Source organism: Canis lupus, chromosome 15 (assembly GCF_048164855.1).
Source record: "Canis lupus baileyi chromosome 15, mCanLup2.hap1, whole genome shotgun sequence".
NCBI lineage: Eukaryota > Metazoa > Chordata > Mammalia > Carnivora > Canidae > Canis > Canis lupus.
Window position 1 is genome coordinate 55012177 of NC_132852.1, and position 17744 is coordinate 55029920.

At 56.2% G+C, this 17744-nt stretch overlaps 1 protein-coding gene across 6 annotated transcripts; it reads right to left on the minus strand.

Annotated features, from left to right (window-relative positions):
- Window positions 1-44: 44 nt before the first annotated feature.
- Window positions 45-15011, minus strand: TRPV6 (transient receptor potential cation channel subfamily V member 6). 6 transcript variants are annotated; one of them, XM_072777521.1, is made up of 15 exons: window positions 14605-15010; window positions 6403-6500; window positions 6128-6250; window positions 5627-5764; window positions 5294-5392; window positions 5040-5215; window positions 4545-4691; window positions 4255-4467; window positions 3887-3973; window positions 3711-3787; window positions 3291-3456; window positions 2857-2923; window positions 2246-2514; window positions 1112-1218; window positions 45-818 (listed from the first exon to the last, which is right to left on the minus strand). In XM_072777521.1, the coding sequence occupies exons 1-15, from the start codon at window positions 14730-14732 to the stop codon at window positions 539-541; spliced, it is 2175 nt and encodes a 724-aa protein (XP_072633622.1). In that variant the 5' UTR covers window positions 14733-15010; the 3' UTR covers window positions 45-538. The 6 variants fall into 6 exon arrangements, with proteins under 6 accessions (XP_072633622.1, XP_072633619.1, XP_072633618.1 ...); XM_072777518.1 differs by having other exon boundaries at window positions 3711-3973; window positions 14605-15011; XM_072777517.1 differs by lacking the exon at window positions 14605-15010 and having other exon boundaries at window positions 6403-7451.
- Between the last annotated feature and the right edge of the window lie 2733 nt (window positions 15012-17744).

The following is a 17744-nucleotide window of genomic DNA, read 5'->3' on the forward strand; positions in this document are numbered from 1 at the left end:
GGGGCCACTGCCAGAGGCGACACTACCCAGCCGAATGCACGGGGCGCAGAGCAGGGAGTGACTTTATTGGAAGGTAGAAGGTGGCAAGACTCCACCCGCTTCACCCCACCCCCAAAGCGGTACCTGCCCCCCATCACTCGTGTGCCGTCCGCAAGCCTCCCTCCCAGCTGTCTGGAGCACCCTGGGAAGGGCTCTCCCCTTCCCACCGTAACACTGGGGTAGAGACGGCAAGCCTGTCCTTAAAGTGCTTTGCTCTGACAGTGCAGAGTGCTTGGGTGGCCCCGGCCCCCGTGCTCGGGGTGAGGCCAGGGCCACCGCCCTCCATGGTTTCCCATCGCCTCAGAGCTGGGGGAGCAGCGGAACCCAGCAGTGGATCCCGGGGCAGTTATTGCCACCGGCGTGCCTGGGCGTTCATTCTGCTTCCCACCCACCCCCGGGAGGGAGATTGGACCTCTGGGTGTCTCGGTTCTGCACCCCGATGGCCCCAGGGAGCCGAGAGCAGCTGCAGGGGCCCGATGGCCCAGTGGAGTGCGAGCGCTCAGATCTGGTACTCCCAGCCTTCGCAGTCCTCCAGAGCCCTGTTGGCCAGGCCCCGCACTTCCCTCCGCAGGGTGCCCTGTCGGAGCCTCTCCCAGTTGGTGCTGCTGCGGGAGGTACTTCGGGACACCGAGGGGGTCGGGAGGGCCAGGTGGAGGCCCAAGGGGTGGCCCAGCTGCCCTTTTTCTGAGGCTTTGTCCAGGTCGTCGGCGCCCTGGCCGTGGAAGGCCTGTGCGTAGCGCCGCGCGCGCTGCCGGTTGAGATCCTGTCTGTCCTCCACCCTGTGCAGAAGGAGGACATGAGAGGCAGCCGAGGGCGGACAGGCTGGTCCTGGGGACCCTGCCTCTGTCCTATGCGCACCCCCTCCCACTGGGACTAGCGTTGTTGCTCCTGTGCAGCTAGCTGGTGTGGCCACAGGGAAGGGCCGGGTTCCAGCCCCAAGCACCTGGCAAGGGGGGGGGGGCTCCCTTAGCAGCGGGGATCCAGTGTGGGGACTTCAGGTCAACACAGGTCACTGGGCATGTCCCCCCCCAACTGGAGGCTGTCTGAGCAGAGGGGTCGCAAGGTCACTCACCGCAGGAACCAGCGGTCCCCCAGCCCGTACTCGCGCCCGCAGATCCCCGAGCGAGGCCACAGGCAGCGAGGCAACTTCCGTTCCAGCATCACCGTGGTGGCCACCACCTGCGCGTGGGGACAGGAGGGGCCTCAGGGGTCGGGTGCAGATGGAGAGAAGGATGGGGAGAGGAGAAGGTGCAGGGCAGAGGAAGGACAGCGTAGCAATAGGTCGGAAACGCAGGGGCTCGGGGTCTCCAAGAAGGGACCAACAACACCCTGAGCGAGCACGAGGGTGGTGGTGTCCGCTTGGCTGACCCTCTTCTGCGGGAGACAGTCAGTGGGACACAAGTCCTGCAATTCTTTGCTCCATGACTTGACATCCACGCCGTTCCTGCAGGAGTTTGAGAGACCTCGCTCCAAGGAGACAGGAAGGAGGGCAAAGCAAACAGAAAGGGATCCTCGGGGCCACAGGATATTTTGACCCTACAGACATAAAGGCCATTTATAAATGCTAACATCCTACTGAGAAATCTAATATCAATACATTTGCATGGAAAACATATTTTCCTGAGCAAACCCCATTTAGCCAATTTAGGGCCTTTTAACTCTGTTTTCTACATAGCACAGTTAAGTGCCATTCAATTTGGGGGGTTTTCATTTTTAATTCTGTTGAGAGAAATAATTTTCTAAGTATATTTTCAAACGATTTGATTCATCGAAGGGCCTTCTGTCTCCATCGTGACGATCTGACTGAGGATGACTGCTGCTACTCTGGGAAGTTTTTGTAGCATTTTTTTTTTTTTAACCTGTCCGATTTTTCTGGGTCACGTTTTTTTACAGACTAATTTACTAAATGCACTTTTAGCCACCATTGGCTTTATTTCTTGTCGGTTGCTTTCTTGTTGACTCTCCTAGAAAAGCCTGAGGTTTTCATTTTTGAGAAAACTGGGAGGAATTCTTTCCAGGCGTTCAAGTCCTGCTCCGTTGGATTGCCAATCCCGTGCTTCTGTACACCCCGCGTTACCCGGTGTACCGTGCAGTGACCATGTCAACATATGTCGGGTCAAAATATCCTGTTTCTGTGTGAGCTCAGCCGGGTCCCTGGCTGGGAGGGAATACCCGGCACGAACCCACCCAGCCGCCAGGGGCTCACCTGGGCCCTCCAGAGCTCATCCCGCTCATGGGCCACCCGCCAGTGAGTGTCACCCATCATGGCGATGAGGAGGTTGAGCATGAGCAGGGTGGCGATGATGGCGAAGGCAGCGTAGGTGATGCTGTACATGAAAGGCAGGTCCACGTCGTAGTTGGCAGGCCCGTCGATGACGGTGAGGAACAGCTCGAAGGTGCTGAACAGTGCCATGGGGTAGTCGTAGAAGTGGCCCAGCTCGTCGGGGTCCTCTGTCTGGAAGATGATATAGAAGGCTGCTCCACCCAAGGGGGGGAGAGTTACCATGGCAACCATATACGTGGCTGGACCACGGCCAGCCCTTCGCTGCCCAATTCAGGCCCGCCCCCCGTGGCTCCATACTTTGGGTTCTGATATTCCCTTATTTTCAGTGTGGCTTATCCCGATCCCCAGAGCCACGTCTCCACAACACTCCCCGTTTTGTCTCACCTGCGAGGGACGTTCCATCCTCAGACCCTACAGCCCTGTGTCTTGGCCCTCGCTCCCACCTTCCCCCGGGTTTCTCTACAGCCATTCTGGACTCCCCGGGCTCCTCCAACCTCTCCCCGCCAGGGCCCCATCCCAGACCCGTGATTTACCGGAGGCAAAGCCCAGGATGACCACCGCCATCAGCCAGCAGAACCGCATCAGGTCGCCAAAGATCATCTAAAGGGAGGAGGGAAGGAAAATACTTCTTCAGGGGTCCCCTGAGCGGCTGCCCCTTGCAGCCTCTCCTGCGTCGAACCCCGTCAAGTCCAGCAGCTCCTCCCTCCCGGGGTTAGAAACTATGGTGCACACCGAGTCTACTTGGCCTGTTCGAGTACAGCCCTTACAGAACTAAGAGTGGCTTTTACATTTTTAAAGGCTTGAGGAAACCAAAGGAAGGAGGAGGAAAGGAAAAAAAAATATGCAGTAGAGACTACATGTGGTCTTGCAAAGCCTGCGAATCTGTCATCTGGCCCTTTACAGAAATGTCTGCAGCAGCCCCTGCTCTAGCACCTTGCTCTAGAAAGCTTGGGGGGGAGGCACAGACCTTCTGGATCATGATGGTGAAAGGGCCCAACATCTGGAATCCTCGGGCGAAGTACATGACGTTGCACCAGCCCAACACCAGGGCGAAGGACATGGGCACCACCTCCCCATTGGTGTTCGTGAGCCGCATTACCATGGTCACCAGCACCATGCAGGCGTAGGTGATGCTGGGGGTGGGGAGCAGACGGGGATGTGAGAGGAGACGGGGATTATCCTGGGCACGCAAGAGCAGGAGTGACTGGGGGGCGCAACACCCACACACTCAGATTTGGCCTTCGCACGTCCAGTACACGCGGCCACACACGCCGCCACACATGCCGCTGGAGAAGGACCTTGAGTTAGTTTTCTCCAGGGATTGTCCAGGGGTCAGGAATCCAGGGAGTTGAGGGAAAGGATTGGCGGGGAGAGAAAGGAGACTCACATGAGGACGTGAAATGGCCCCCCGAGGATGGTCTGTCCGAAGAAGCGAGTGACCCCCACCCTGAAGATGTCTGGAATCTGGGCGCAGGCCAGGAAGACACAAAGGCACTTGTAGCCTGGGGCTCTGGCTGGATCCCTGGGGCAGGCAGCCTCGTCCCGACCCTGCCCCTCTCTCACCTCTGCAAGCAGAATGATCACAGCTCCAATGACGGTCACCAGCTCCCCCACCAGGCGAATGTCATCCTCGGGGGTCACATAGGCCTCCTGAGGGGGAAACATGGTCAGAGGCGGCAGGCCGTCCGTGGGCACCAGTCAGCGTCCCGTGCATAGGTGCATAGGGCATCTGTGTTAGGTCTGGCCAGCCCAGGCTCTGCTCTTGGAGCCCACGTGTGTTTCCGTGTGACTGTTTGTTGGGTTCGTGCCTGGGTATTCGGGAGCTGGGTGAGGGGAGAAACACGGGCCGTAGAACAGGGCCACGGTGCAGGCCTGTGGAAGGGCAGGGAGCTGAGCCCGGCCCCGAAGCTCTGCTGCTCCTCGGGCTTCACCTGGAGGAGCTTCTGCTGTAGGAGGGTGTTGTCCCGGGGACCAGTGTGGTTGTTGGTCCTGGGCTTGAGGGGGCGGTAGACGCAGCACATGGTGAAGCAGATGATGTACAGCAGGTACAGGGCCCCCAGCACGCAGAAGTACGGCCGCCCGTATCTCTTCCACTTGAGGCTCACCAGCTCTTTCACTGGGGTCTGGTCCAGGATCTGGCGAGCCTGTGGCAGGAAGGAACGGGATTCCGGCTCGGACCGGCCCGCCCTCCCCGGCTGCTTTCTGACGGGACCGCCCCTACCTCCCGCTTCTTGGTGGTGACGATCAGTTCCAGCAGAGACTGCTCGTCCCCCGAGGAGTCGATCTCCGTGAGGTCGTAGAGAGTGGAGGTCAGCGGCCCGTACGTCCACTGGATGTGCTTCCGCTTCTGCATCAGGTGCTGGAACATCTGAGGGGACACGGTGCGAGCCCGGGGTCAGCGTGAGGAGCGGCCGCGGGAGCCACTCCGCTGGGAGGGCTGCTGCCCCCCACCCCCGGCGCCAACGACCCGGGCCCCACCTCCGTCCCCAAGCCCCCCTGTCTCTGCTCACCCGTCTTCCCCACCAACCCTACAAAGATCTGAAGGACGAGGACAAGGACAGGCAGAGGGACCAGAACTTGGGTGACCAGAGCCGACACCCCGGGGGGACCTTCTCAGAGCCTCCCGGCCAGGGATGCCTGAGGCTGAGGCTGCGCAGGGCGCCCTCGGGGGAGCCGGAGAGAAGCAGGACCCCCGGGCCCGCCGAGTGTCCCTCACCACGGTGTTGCCCTCCACGCCGGCCAGCTTGAAGGGGGTGAGGCCCTGGTGGTTGGGCACGAGGTCCAGGGACTGCAGGTGGTCCCTGCGCCCATCATAGGACAGCAGCAGGTTGTACATCTGGCAGGCGAAGGTCTTGTTGGGCTGGAGGATGAGGATGTGCAGCACGGTGTTTCCTGGGGGAGGACGCGGGGTCACACGGCCGCCGCACCCCGGGCCCCGGCACCCCGGCTCCCCCGCAGCCCGGCTCTCACCCAGGGAGTCCTGGGCCCGGATGTCAGCTCCGTGCTCGATGAGCAGCCTCACGATCTCCTCACTGCCCACGCAGGCGGCGAAGGACAGGGGGTGCTCGCCTGTGGACACACGGGGCTCCTTGGCACAGGTGCCCGGTGGGAGGGGCACCGGCCACATCTCAGCTCTGGGCTTGGCGACGCTCGTCAGCGCCACCAGGGGCAGGGATGGAGCGAGGGCCCTGGGGAGGACTGGCTCTGGGCCTCCGCTTCCCCAGGCCTGGAGCCCTCCTCAGCCCACCCCCCTGCTCTGGGCCCTCCCCACGCCCCTCCTCCCAGCCCGGGCCCCGCTCCCACCAAAGTAGATGAGGTTGCGGGGGCTGCGGCGGAAAGCGGTGCCCGTGGCTCTGGCAGAGACGCTGGCCCCGCGGGCAAGCAGGGCGCGCACCAGGTTCACGTTCTGGTTCACGATGGCTATGTGCAGTGCAGTCTGACCTGGCCCGGAGAGAGCCCTCAGTCACGGGGCCTGTCCCCAGGATCCTGCCGGGGTCCCTCCCCTATCCACAGCCCGTCCTCCTCCCCGGGGGCAGCCTGAGCTGGGGGGTTGGGGGGAGGAGCCCCAGGCCTGCAGGTCCCCAGGGAGGCCAGCTGCTGCCTTCTCTCCCTATCCTAGACCCCTTGCATCGCAGGGGCCTGGTGCTCTAACCGGGTGCAGTGAGGCGGCCAGGAGGCAAGGGAGATAGAGAAGCATGAGAAGCAGGAGTCTCAGACTCCCTCCCCAAATCATCCACCCCAGACTGCCTGGAAATATGCAGCAGGGCGCCCCTTCCCTCCGTCCTGGGCCCCGTGGCCCCTCACCCTCATACAGCTCGGATGTCATGGGCTCAAAGACCAGCTCCGGGGCGGCCTCCATCAGCACCATGGCGGCCTCCAGGTTGTCGTAGAGGGCTGCTATGTGCAGGGCCGTCTCCCCCATGCCTCCTGGCATTGACAGAAAGCCGAGTTATATGGCTTCTCTGGGGCCGGGCTGGTGACAATAGGGACTTAGCGGCCACAGCAGAAGGGCCTGGGCTGGGCTGGGAGCCGTGGGGGGCGGGGGGGTGTCTGACGGGTGTGAGGGCTCTGCCTCTTACCTTTCTCGTGCACCTCACAGGCCTGGTACTTGAGTAGCTTGCTGAGAGCCTGGACATTGTTCTCCTTGGCAGCCAGAAGGAGAGGAGACTCCCAGATCCTACAAGGGAAAGGGATCAGAAAGGGGGCGATGCTGAGCATGCCCCGTTGTGCAGCGAGGGGGGTGATGGCAGGGCCCCCCCCCAGATGCAAACATGAGCACTTCCAGTTAGTTAACCCAAGCCAACTTCCCCCCTTTCTGTGTGTGTAGGGGAGCACCAGGACTGGCTTCCCCTCCCCTGGGGCTGGGACCAGAATGTGTGTGAAGGTGTTATCTGTGCACATGGGGCATGGAGGGGAGGAGTTTCACTTAAGTACTCATTCACCTCCTGACCTGCTGACCTCTGGAGCAACCCTGCTTAGCTTCACTAAGTGCCCTGTGATTACCCCCCAAGATAAGCCTTGTTTTCATGGACTAAGGGTACAAGGAATTCCTCCCTCATATTTATGAAGCAAGTCAACACGTGGAGGCCAGCAGGTTTCCTCCGGTGGAGCGATGCTCTCCTTTCTAGACCTTCTCAGCAAAGCCCATTGATCCTGGCACTCTCCTCCTGACAACAGCATCCTCAGAGCTCAATCGGAAAGCAACAGCAGATCCTTTTTGTTCTGACCCTAAGTCAGAGTATACTCTCTTCCTACTTCCTGTCTGCTTCTCACTTGTTTTGGGGGGAAAAAAAAAATTGTCCTCTGTGACTCACCAGATCCCTTCTTGAATTTTATTCCTACAATGAACTAAAAACCAAAATTATAATCAAAATTTAGCCCAACTAAGACCTATGGGGCCCCCTTTATTCCACTTCTCTCTTGGCCCCAAGCCATCGTCTTTTTATGGGAGCTAAATGAACTAAGACCATTTAGCCATAGATGGTCAGCTAGGAACTATGTGAATGGGACTCGCACACTAAAGTGCTGGTGGTGGCAGGAAACCAACTCCAGGAGCTGAGATGGGAGGGCGATCAGGAGAGGAGGAATGAGCACCAAACTCACACCTCCCCAAACATTGGCCCCAGCTCCCCAACCCCCATGCCACATGGGAGGCTACCAGGCCCTGCCAGTTCAACGTTGAGTGTTCTTCCCCCGCCTCCAATCCCTACCTCCTCGTCCCTCCTGACCCTCCTCAGTCCAGGTCTTCATTCTCTGTTCTGCCCCTCATTACCGAAATACTCCAACTAGTTTCCCGATGTGCTCCTTACCCCCAGTCCATCCTTCTGCATGCCGCCAAAGTGCCCCCTCTAAATGGCAATACCATCCTGGCTCAGAGAAGTCGGCCCTTAAATGCCCACATAAAAGGAACACGGAGGTCCTTTCGAGCCTCTGTGCACCTGCCTTTCCACTCTCTCCTCCTCCTATTCACTCCTCATGCCTGATGCTCCGGCCTCAGCACCCCCAGAACACCTCATTCTCCCAAAGCCTGCACCGAACGCTCCTCCCACCTGGAACCCAGCACCTCCTCCTCACCCTGGTCATTGTCTATTCCATGATCCCAGTGCCTAGGGTTGTGCCCCGCGTGGGCCAGACACTCTCCCACTATCTGCAGGATGAATGAATTTGTAGCAGTGCCAGAAGGTAGTTTGGCTTTACTGCCCCTCCTTATTATCTCCAGCGGCCACCCCCTAAGCCAACCTCAGGCAAACATAATCTAAGGAAAAAACAGTGTGCTTGATATACAAATGCAGCTGCAAAGCAAATTTTCTACAGCCCCTTCACCACCACCGCCGCCCTTTCTGACAATATGCCCAAACCCCTCCTCTATAAATATTCTAGAGCCCACTCTGTTCCCCAACAGACACACACACACACACACACACACACACACACACACACACACACCGTCCCCAGGCAGTTTCCCACACTATCCTCTGGTCCTTTATTTTTGCATCTGTCACTGCGTGTTGTGATTATACTGTCTCTTCCTCTGCATTAGGGGTACTTAGAGCAGGGGTCAGTCACTTTCTCATCTTTATATCCTTTCTCTGCCCTCCTTCAATGAGCTTTACGCCCTATTTTGGCTAAAGTTTTGTGTTTTTTTAATTTTTTCTTTTTTTTTAGATTTTATGTATTTGTTCATGAGAGACACACAGAGAGAGGCAGAGACATAGGAAGAGGGAGAAGCAAGCTTGCCATCAGGACTCAACCCAGGACCCCGGATCATGACCCGAGCCAAAGGCAGACGCCCAACCACTGAAACACCCAGGTGCCCTATTTTGACTAAAGTTAATGGCAAAGTTAGAACTGGATCCAAGGAGGCTTCTAACCCACGTGCAGAGTTCTGCCCCCTGCTTCCTAAGATGAGTGGGGAGGCTAGCTGGTGGCCGGCCTGCAGACGCCCCTTTTGGTCCCCACACATCTCTAAAGCCCACAAATGTCCCCCACAAGCCTCCATTCCTATGTGTTCTTTTTCTTGCCTTGCCGACTGCCCTCGTGGCCTGGGAAGGATGGAGTTACTGTCCATCTGGGCTTGCCAAATAGAAATACAGGACGCTCCGTTAGATTTTAATTTTAGACGTACAGCCAATAGTTTTTAATATAACTATGGCCCACATGATATTTGGGACAGACTCCTGCTAAGAGCTTATTCATCACGTATATGAAAGTCAAATGTAACTCCATGTCCTGTACTTTGTCTGGCAACCCCAGTCAGACTACACTCTGGGTGAAGAATCAGCTCATGACCCAGCCCAGCGAAGTATGTGGAGAACTGGTCCCTTCTGGGTGGCAAACTCCAGAATTCAGCCAAAAAGAGGGCAGGGTAGATGAATGGTTCCGAAGGGAGCAGAGCCATTACGTGCAATGGCATCTTAGGGCCACAAGGGAGCAGCAGAGAAAGCCCTCAGTCAACTTCTTGGCTGTTGGGCTGACCCCCCAAAACCTGACTACTCTTGGGACCCATAAAAAAGGCACAAGATTATGCTGAGTGAAATAAGTCAATCGGAGAAGGACAAACATTATATGGTCTCATTAATTTGGGGAATATAAAAAATAGTGAAAAGGAATAGAGGGGAAAGGAGAAAAATGAGTGGGAAATATCAGAAAGGGAGACAGAACATGAAAGACTTGTAACTCTGGGAAACGAACTAGGGGTGGGGGAAGGGGAGGAGGGCGGGGGGGTGGGGGTGACTGGGTGACGGGCACTGAGGGGGGAACTTGACGGGATGAGCACTGGGTGTCATTCTATATGTTGGCAAATTGAACACCAATAAAAAACAAATTTATTAAAAAAAAAAAAAAGGCACAAGAGCAGACTCGTCCAAAGACTCATGCCCGAGATACAAGCAGGCCCTCCCATAGCACCCCAGCCCAGAAGTTTAGATCTGGAGCAAAATCTACGCATCGTCACCAGGTCTCAGCCAGACACCTCCTTCATCCAGGGAGAAGAGGAGGTACTGATAAAAATATGTCCTGGTTTGAACGGTTAAATTATACTCGTTCCCTTCCAGGGGAAAATTTTACTTTGTTTAGTAGAATACTTAATATTTCGGCCGGAATCTCTAATTCATAAATGGTGGCTCTCAACCAGGGGGGAGCCCCTTCCCCCTCCCCAGGGGACTTGGCAATGTCTGGATACATGTTTGGTTGTCACAACTGGGGGTGGGGGGCGGAGGGGTGCTACTGGCATCCAGAGGGGAGAGGGCAGGGATGCTCTTAAGATGCATCTTAGGGATCCCTGGGTGGCTCAGCGGTTGGGTGTCTGCCTTCGGCCCAGGGCGTGATCCTGGAGACCCGGGATCGAGTCCCGTGTCGGGCTCCCTGCGTGGAGCCTGCTTCTCCCTCTGCCTGTGTCTCTGCCTCTCTCTCTCTCTCTACGTCTATCATAAATAAATAAATAAAATCTTTAAAAAAAAAGAAGCATTTTTGGGACCCCTGGGTGGCTCAGGGGTTTAGTGCCACCTTCAGCCCAGGGCATGATCCCGGAGACCCAGGATGGAGTCCCATGTTGGGCTCCCTGCATGGAGCCTGCTGTGTCTCTGTACCTCTCTTTGTGTCTCTCATGAATAAATAAATAATCAAAAAAATAAAAAATTAAAGAAGAAGCATCTTAGGCAGGGCAGCCTCCTGTAACGAAGAATTATTCCGTCCTGCCAAGGTGGGGAAACTCTGACCTACAGGTAGAATTATTCACCAACCATCTTTTTAAAGAAAAGATTCTTCACATTAAAAACAATGAGAAGTCCCCTCTCTGTGTTTGCTCACACATCGTTAAATATTTAAGAGGAAAACGAAAAAGTAAAGCCTTTTAAACACTCACAGATCGAGATGCAAAAAGAAATTACAGAGAAAAGCTGAAACTCTAGCAGGGTGGAAGCTGTTTTCGGGATTTAGAATGTTTTATTTCGCCAGACAATTAATTATAAACTTGAATGATTTAGTGCAATGTAAGACTGGTCAAAACTGTACTTACAAACCCTAGCCCATTTTTTTTTTTTTTATAGGGTAAACAAGTCCCTGGCCTGATCTTCCCCCTGCAGTTCCCCCTGGGCCACCACACCAGGTTGTCTCACTTCCTTCTGCCGGTTCCCTGCCCTCCGTCCTCCCCTCTCCTCCTCGTCCTCCCCTCTCCTCCTCCTCCTTCTTACGGATGTGTACACGGATGTGCACATGTCTGTGTGCACATGGGCAGAGTGTTCTATTTGGTTGCTGGAAACAAGACAGAATCCAGAGTGCCTTGGAGGAGAATTCAAATCAGAATTTTAGAGCCGGAAAGTTCCTAGAAATATGGTCTATCTGTTCTTGTTACAGATGGAGAAAGAGGCCCAGAGTCCCGAGGCGACCTGGCCAAACAAGTCGGACTCAGAGCTGGCACCAGGACCCCCTCGGCGTTTCTCTGTCCCAGTTCTCTGTGTTGATCAGGCTTTGGAGAGGGCTTAGAGACACGGGGGGCTGCTGTGTCCACGGGCCTGGGTGCTTAGAGACACGGGGGGCTGCTGTGTCCACGGGCATGGGTGCCACTGGTTTCTCCACAAGCACCCCCTCAGACAAGCGGGCCATTTGGGAAGGGGAGGGCTCACACCATGTACAGGTTCCCGGGTGCGAATGGCTCTGCCAGGAGGAGATGCCCAGTCCCTTGACCTCCCGCCAACATCGGGCATAGCCTTTTGACCACCGTGGCTGTTTTCATCACAGTAATCCCATTTGTTAAATGTGCTTTTCAGCTTCCAAAGCAGCATCTCCCTTACGATCCCTTTTGCTCCTTACAACCCTGTGACACAGGCCAAATGATCCTTTCATTTTTCAGAAAAGGAAACTGAGGCAGCACAACCGAATCGCTGGGAGGAGATCCTGCAGTTACAAGCAGAAGGCTTGGCCAGGAACGTAGCCTCAGGCTCCTACCACTCAGTTATGTGGTTCTTCTAGTTTTATGGCTCTTTCCAGTCTTTCTCAGGGGGAGCCCAGAAGACTGATCACAGATGAAGGAAAGAGCAGTCATGTGTGGGGAGGAGGCATGCACCGGCCACGCGTGGGCCACTTCCCACCAGCTCAGGTTCTTGGCAACCAGAGGAGGAAGCCAGAGCCGGAAGGGGGGGGGGGGTGCAGTAGTGGTTGTTTGCAGACTTGGAGTCAGGCTGCCTTCTCTGCTGCAGCTCTAGCACATGTGCCTACAAGTAGGCCTGTCTGACTGTACTTACTGAGGCCAGGGGTCCCAGTATACCGGAGAGCCCCAGAGCTTACTTTTCCAGACACATCACTTCCCATGTACTTATACAGGTATCTATCCAAACCTCCAGTGATCACTGCCCTCCCAGCATCTGGTGGGAGGGAGAAGGTGCCAGCAACAGGGTCGGGTGTGGGCCTCTGGGAGCTGGCCATCATACCCCACACCAGGCAGAAGCAGATACCACAGCATCCTCCTCTGTGCTCTCACGACACTCGCTTATACCCTTCTTGGTGAGGACACTCCCCAAGCTCACTTGTCACCCAAGTAGGTGCACATTGGTACATTTTGTCCATGAGAACCGTGAGCTGCTTGAGAGCAGGGATGTCACGTTCATTTTCTGCAAATCTAGCAGAGTGCTCTACGCTCAGTAAGTAGTTAATACTTTGGATCTCAGGAAATAAGACAATTCAAGGTCCAGGGAGAGCGGAAGAAGAAATGGGAGAAAGATAGTGGTTCAGTTTGGGTCTGACAATGTGGATTTAAGCATAGAGAGGCGAAGACCCAAGACTCATCTGCTAGAGAGAGAGAGAGAGAGAGAGAGAGAGATGCTGGGTTCCTGACCATCTTGGCAAGCCTATAAAGCCTTCCACTCTCACTGGACCATTCTCTACCCTCATGGAATCCCCAACCCCACCCAGACGCCCTCTCTGAGCCGTTGGCTGAATCCTGACTTCAGCACTTGCTCACTCCGGGCCTGCCTTGTTTTCGGGGGGATAACAGGCCCTGACTCCCATAGGTTTGGGGTTACAGAAGATAAGGTAGGTGCTCCACACATTGTTCACGGCTTTCCACCATCAGCCTGCCTCCTCACCCATCACTACTGTCCTCACTTGCATGGTTCTCTATTTACCTAGTTGCCTACAAGTCTTCCCTAAGGTTCACCGCGCAGCCTGGGACACTCCCGCTCCGGCCATCTCAGTGTCCTTCCTGGGAGTGCCCACTCAGAGGCAGATCAATACTCCAGGCTCTGGGTGGGAAGGAGGGGGGCTGAGAAACTGTGGACACAGGCAGGGAGATCAGGATGGGAGGAGGATCCCTCAACGTGGCAACATCGGGCCTTCAGGACCGAGGCTGCAAGAGGAGGCCCACTCGATGGTCTTGAGAAAACTAGGGGCAGAAAGGACAGTGGAAGCAGCCAGGCTGCGGTCCTTCACTCTGCCTTGGCCTCGTTGGCACACAGGGCAGCTCTGCTGCCCCTTCCAAGCCCCGAGCCCTTCTGTGCTCTGTGTCTGGCTCCCCCAGCCCCGGGGTCCTGAGTGGGAAGGGAGAGGTGGAACCAGGGATGGCCTCTTCTCCAACAACAGCGCCATTCTGTGCCTTAAGATGTCATCAGCCAAACATGCGCTCAGCCCCTGCTCTCCCAGGCCTGGGGGGAGAGAAGTGGGTGGCTGGTGTGAGAGTCGGGGAAGCCAGTGCTGAATCCTGGGGCGAAGGGAGAAGAAACACAGGCACTCCCAGTCAGGCTCGGGCGGGCCTCCGCTCTGGGAGATGGAGAAAGACCCTCAGATACAAAAACCCTGCGCTTTCCTCTATGAATCAACATGGATTATCTGCCTTTAGTTAGGGACCTTCCTGCCCTAAGTTAGGGGGCCTTCCTGCCAGCATGCCAGCATCTGGTGGGGAGACCCAGAGAGTCTTTGGAGAGGGCATCGCACCCAGGGATGGCCTCAAGCTTTCCCTCTCCTCTCCTTTCCTCCTGGGGTGGGACATTTTCAGGGGCTGGAAGCAACAAGTGCAATCTCCTTGGGGCTCAAACTTTAGAGCCTCTCAAATTCCTCAGCTCGAATGAGAGAGTGGGTGAGCACTTCTGGTGTTGTGCCCGGGCACCCACCATGCCCCCCTCCCCAGTAGAGTGTCATGAGCCCCAGGGCTGGGTCCCAGCTTTGTTGGGCTCCATAACACCCCCTGCCCCGCACGTGCCTGGCACTCAGCAGGGCCCTGGGCAATGGCTGGTGATGGTGACCGTGCACAGGAATGACAACCATGGTCACATTTTTGTCTTCTGTGGTTACTGGCGTCTGCGGCTCCTTCCTGCCTCATTCATTCACTCCCACAGGGCTACATGCATACATGTATGTGTTACGTGTTTCTGCAGGAAACACTGCTCTAGGGGTAGGGGGTAGATATCAGGCTTTGTCCGGACCCACCAGCACCTCTGGGGTGGTGGTTTCATGATGCCATGATCTTTCCAAGGCCCAGGGAGCTGGCTGGCCTTTAGGGAAGTACAAGAGGCTTGCATAATTGAATAGGATCTTAAAGATAGTGAGCACCTGTGCCCCCCTGCCAGCCTCCTCCCCTCTACCCCTGACATCCTGGGGTGCTAACCCCACAGGGCCAGCACCTTTGAGACAAAATGATCCCAAGGAGCCAGGCCTAGAAACACAATCTGTTCAGATAGAGATGCCAGACAAAGACTGGAATGGGGTGGGAGGAGGGGAGGAGGGGGAAGGGGGAGAAAGGAGGAGCTAGGAGGGGGTGAGGGACATGCTGGGGGGTGCAGATTGAGGCTTACCTCTTCTGCTGCTGCAGGTTCTGCTCATCTCGGCTCTGAGCCCATGACTCCTGTCTCTGGAACCATCTACAGAATTTTCTCCAAAGGCAGAGAATGAGCCCCTTCTCCTTGGGCAGCGGCAACCCCATAGAGCGCAGGGCCGGCTCCTTGGGGGGCTGAGGCCGAGGCCAGACCCCAAACGGACTCAGCCTAGGGGCCACATCAGCCCCCTCAAGGGCCGGCCTGCCCTCGCCCTGTAGAGGTCCCGTCTCCTGCCTTCCGGGTCCCCCGCGGAGTCTCCGTGTGGCGCCAGGGCAGGGCTTGCAGAGGGCTCCGGAGTTTCTTACCCTCCGCAGAGCTGGGGCTCCCTCCTCTGGCTCCTCCTCGGGAGCTCCTCCTGGGAGTGAGCAGGAGCCCGCAGACACTCCCTCCCTCCTCCCAAATTACCTGAGATTTAAAGAGACAGGCCAGCTGACCTGCCCTGCATCTGCGGCCTGGCTTCAACTCCTTCCACACCTGGGTCTCTCTCCCTGCCCCCAGGCCAGTCCAGGAAGGGGAGGCCCTCAAAGAGGGGAGAGGCCTCCCTTGGACTTTGGGACACCTGGTGACCTTTTATAGAAAGGCCTGGACAGGTCAGACTAGCCTGAGGGCCTGGGGTGAGGGAGGAGGGGAGCAGGGGAGGAGGGGAGGAGTCAGGCCGGCCTAGGGGATAGAGGAGTGAGTGGAGCTCACCTCTCTCCCTGGGGTCTTCTCTGTGCCTGGCCCTCCTGGAGATTGAGCTTCCCTTCACCCTTGCGGTTTAGTCTCTAGCCTGGCCCAGAATAGGTGGTATAAACAAAGAAAACCCAGGGTGCCCCGCAAACCTTTTCCGTAAAGGGCCAGATAGGAAGAGAAGATATGTTAAGTTTGGCAAGCCACCTGCAGGCATATGGTCTCTGACACACAGGCTTTATTTTGTTTTGTTTTGTTAGCCCTTCAGAGATGTGTAAGCCATTCTTAGCTCAGGGGCCAGGGCATAAAGCGGAGCCATGGGCAGGATTTAGCCCCCTGGACTTCATAGACCCTCCCCCACCCCCGAGTTCTAGAACACTCCCCCAACATGGCATATATGTATTGGATTACCAAATAAAATACAGGACGTCCCATTCCATTTGAATTTCAGATAAACAATGAAGAATTTTTTTTAGTATAAATATGCCCCCAGTATTGCAAGTATGTTCTCTGGCAACCTCCCCCAGGGGTTCACCCCCTCCAGCCTGCTGGGCCCAGCTAAATGCTCCCCTGTAAACTCACACTGAACTTGCAAGGCAGGCATTATTGTCCACATCCTACAGGTTAAAAACAAAACAAAACAAAAACAAAGTCCAAAGTGGTAAAGTAAATCACCCAAGGTCACATAGCCAATTTAGCGGCAGCGGCCAGATTCATACCCATTCCCACATCCCCAGTGGGTGGGTAGATGGAGGCCCAGGGAGGTGAGGTGGCTTGCACAGACTCTGGGACGAATGGTAACAGAAAGCACAGCCCGTCCTGGTCCCACCGCACGGAATTCGGACAGGAACAGCTTGGGAGCCATCCTGGTCACTTGGTTCAGCCTTCCGGTTGGAGAGAGACCAAAGCCTTGGATTATGCAAAGTCCCATGGCAAAGCAGGGACCTGATGGCCTGGGGCATGGGTGTCTGGGCATCTCGAGTCACTGGAATGTGTGGGTCACTCCCTAGCTTCAGAGTCTGGTTTTTTTTTCTACTTGTCTCTGATTCAGAGAGCTGGAGGACACAGTGAGGAGTGTGTGTGTGTGTATGTGTGTGTGTGCACACAGGTGTGGATGTGTAGGAGAGAGGGGGAAGCTGGGGGGCAGGGTGAGGTATCTCTGTGGGCAGGGTATAGAAGGGCCGCCCTCAAATCTAAGGGAAAACCACTCTCCCATCCCTGCTCTTGGGCCCAAGGCCAGGCCATAGAGCCCTGAGCAAACACTGCAGCTCAATTAGCTTCTCCCCACCCACTCAGGGGTCAGTGGGTTCAGGTTGGGGGGGGGGGGGGAGGCGCTGGGACCCAAACCTTCAACTGGGAACTTTGTGCCCATTAAACCAGCGTGTGTCACCCGCTGACCCCCAACCTTCTCCACACTGCTCAGCTCCAGGCAAAGACCCCAGGTCAGTCCCAGGTGGCAAAGGGAATAAGGCAATGAGGCATCTGTCCTGTGGAGGAGGGAGGCTGCCGAGGACATTCCTTCCTCCACTTCTTCCACCTGCTGCTGCCTTTGCGTGGGGCGCCACGACTTCCTTCTGGGAAATTGAGAACAGATTCAAAATGGGCATGGAGGGGGCACCTGGGTGGCTCAGGGGTTGAGCATCTGCCTTTGGCTCAGGGCATGATCCCGGGGTCCTGGGATCGAGTCCTGCATCAGGCTCCTTGAGGGAAGACTGCTTCTCCCTCTGCCTGTGTCTCTGCCTCTCTCTGTGTCTCTTATGAATAAATAAATAAAATCTTTTTAAAAAATGGGCATAGAGGGCTGGGAGGAGCGGGGGCAGGTTGCTGGATTCAGACTTCTGTCAATAGCGCCCTCGCAGTTCTTGGACCTGACGTCATGTCCTTGGACGGTGGGGAAGTGGGCCTAGGGTTGGGTGACCCTGCCTGCACAGGTCCTCTCACATCTGAAAGTCCCATCCCCTGTTCCCCCAGGGGTTGCTGGCTCTGAGCGGCAGGGAGGATGCCCTGAAGCTCCTCTGTCTTGCGGAGCCTCGCAGGGTTCCCCAGCCCACTCCGCAATGGCAGGGCTGGAGGGGACTGGGGAGATGACGTGTGTATCAGTGCGTGCAGGACAGGAGCACAGCCGGCTGGGGCTCCGGGCTGCCTGTGGCTGCTGCATTTCAGGCGTGGCATCTCAGCCTGGGCACCACTGCTATTTTGAAACAAATCATTCTTTAGTGTGCGTCCATCCCACACACTGCAGGATGTTTAGCTGCCACTCACTGGGTGACAGGAGGATCCCCTTTCCCTCAGACATTGCCAGATGTTCCTTGGGGGGCAAAATCACTCTCCATTGAGAACCACTGATTTCGGGCAAACGCGTGTATCTATTTCTCTTTTTCTGGTTTTTGTCCCTTTATGTTTATTCTATGTCTCTCAGTTTCTGTTTTTCCTTTCTCGTTGGCTCTCTT

Excerpts from the sequence above, each read along its gene's own strand:
- TRPV6 (XM_072777516.1), bottom strand. The coding sequence starts at position 6,724 with ATGTGCACAGATAACACCTTCACACACATTCTGGTCCCAGCCCCAGGG. Across the intron at positions 2,515-2,856 it reads CATCCTGGGCTTTGCCTCCG|CCTTCTATATCATCTTCCAG; the intron begins GTAAATCACGGG and ends TGGGTGGAGCAG. Across the intron at positions 1,219-2,245 it reads ATGAGCTCTGGAGGGCCCAG|GTGGTGGCCACCACGGTGAT; the intron begins GTGAGCCCCTGG and ends CCCCACGCGCAG.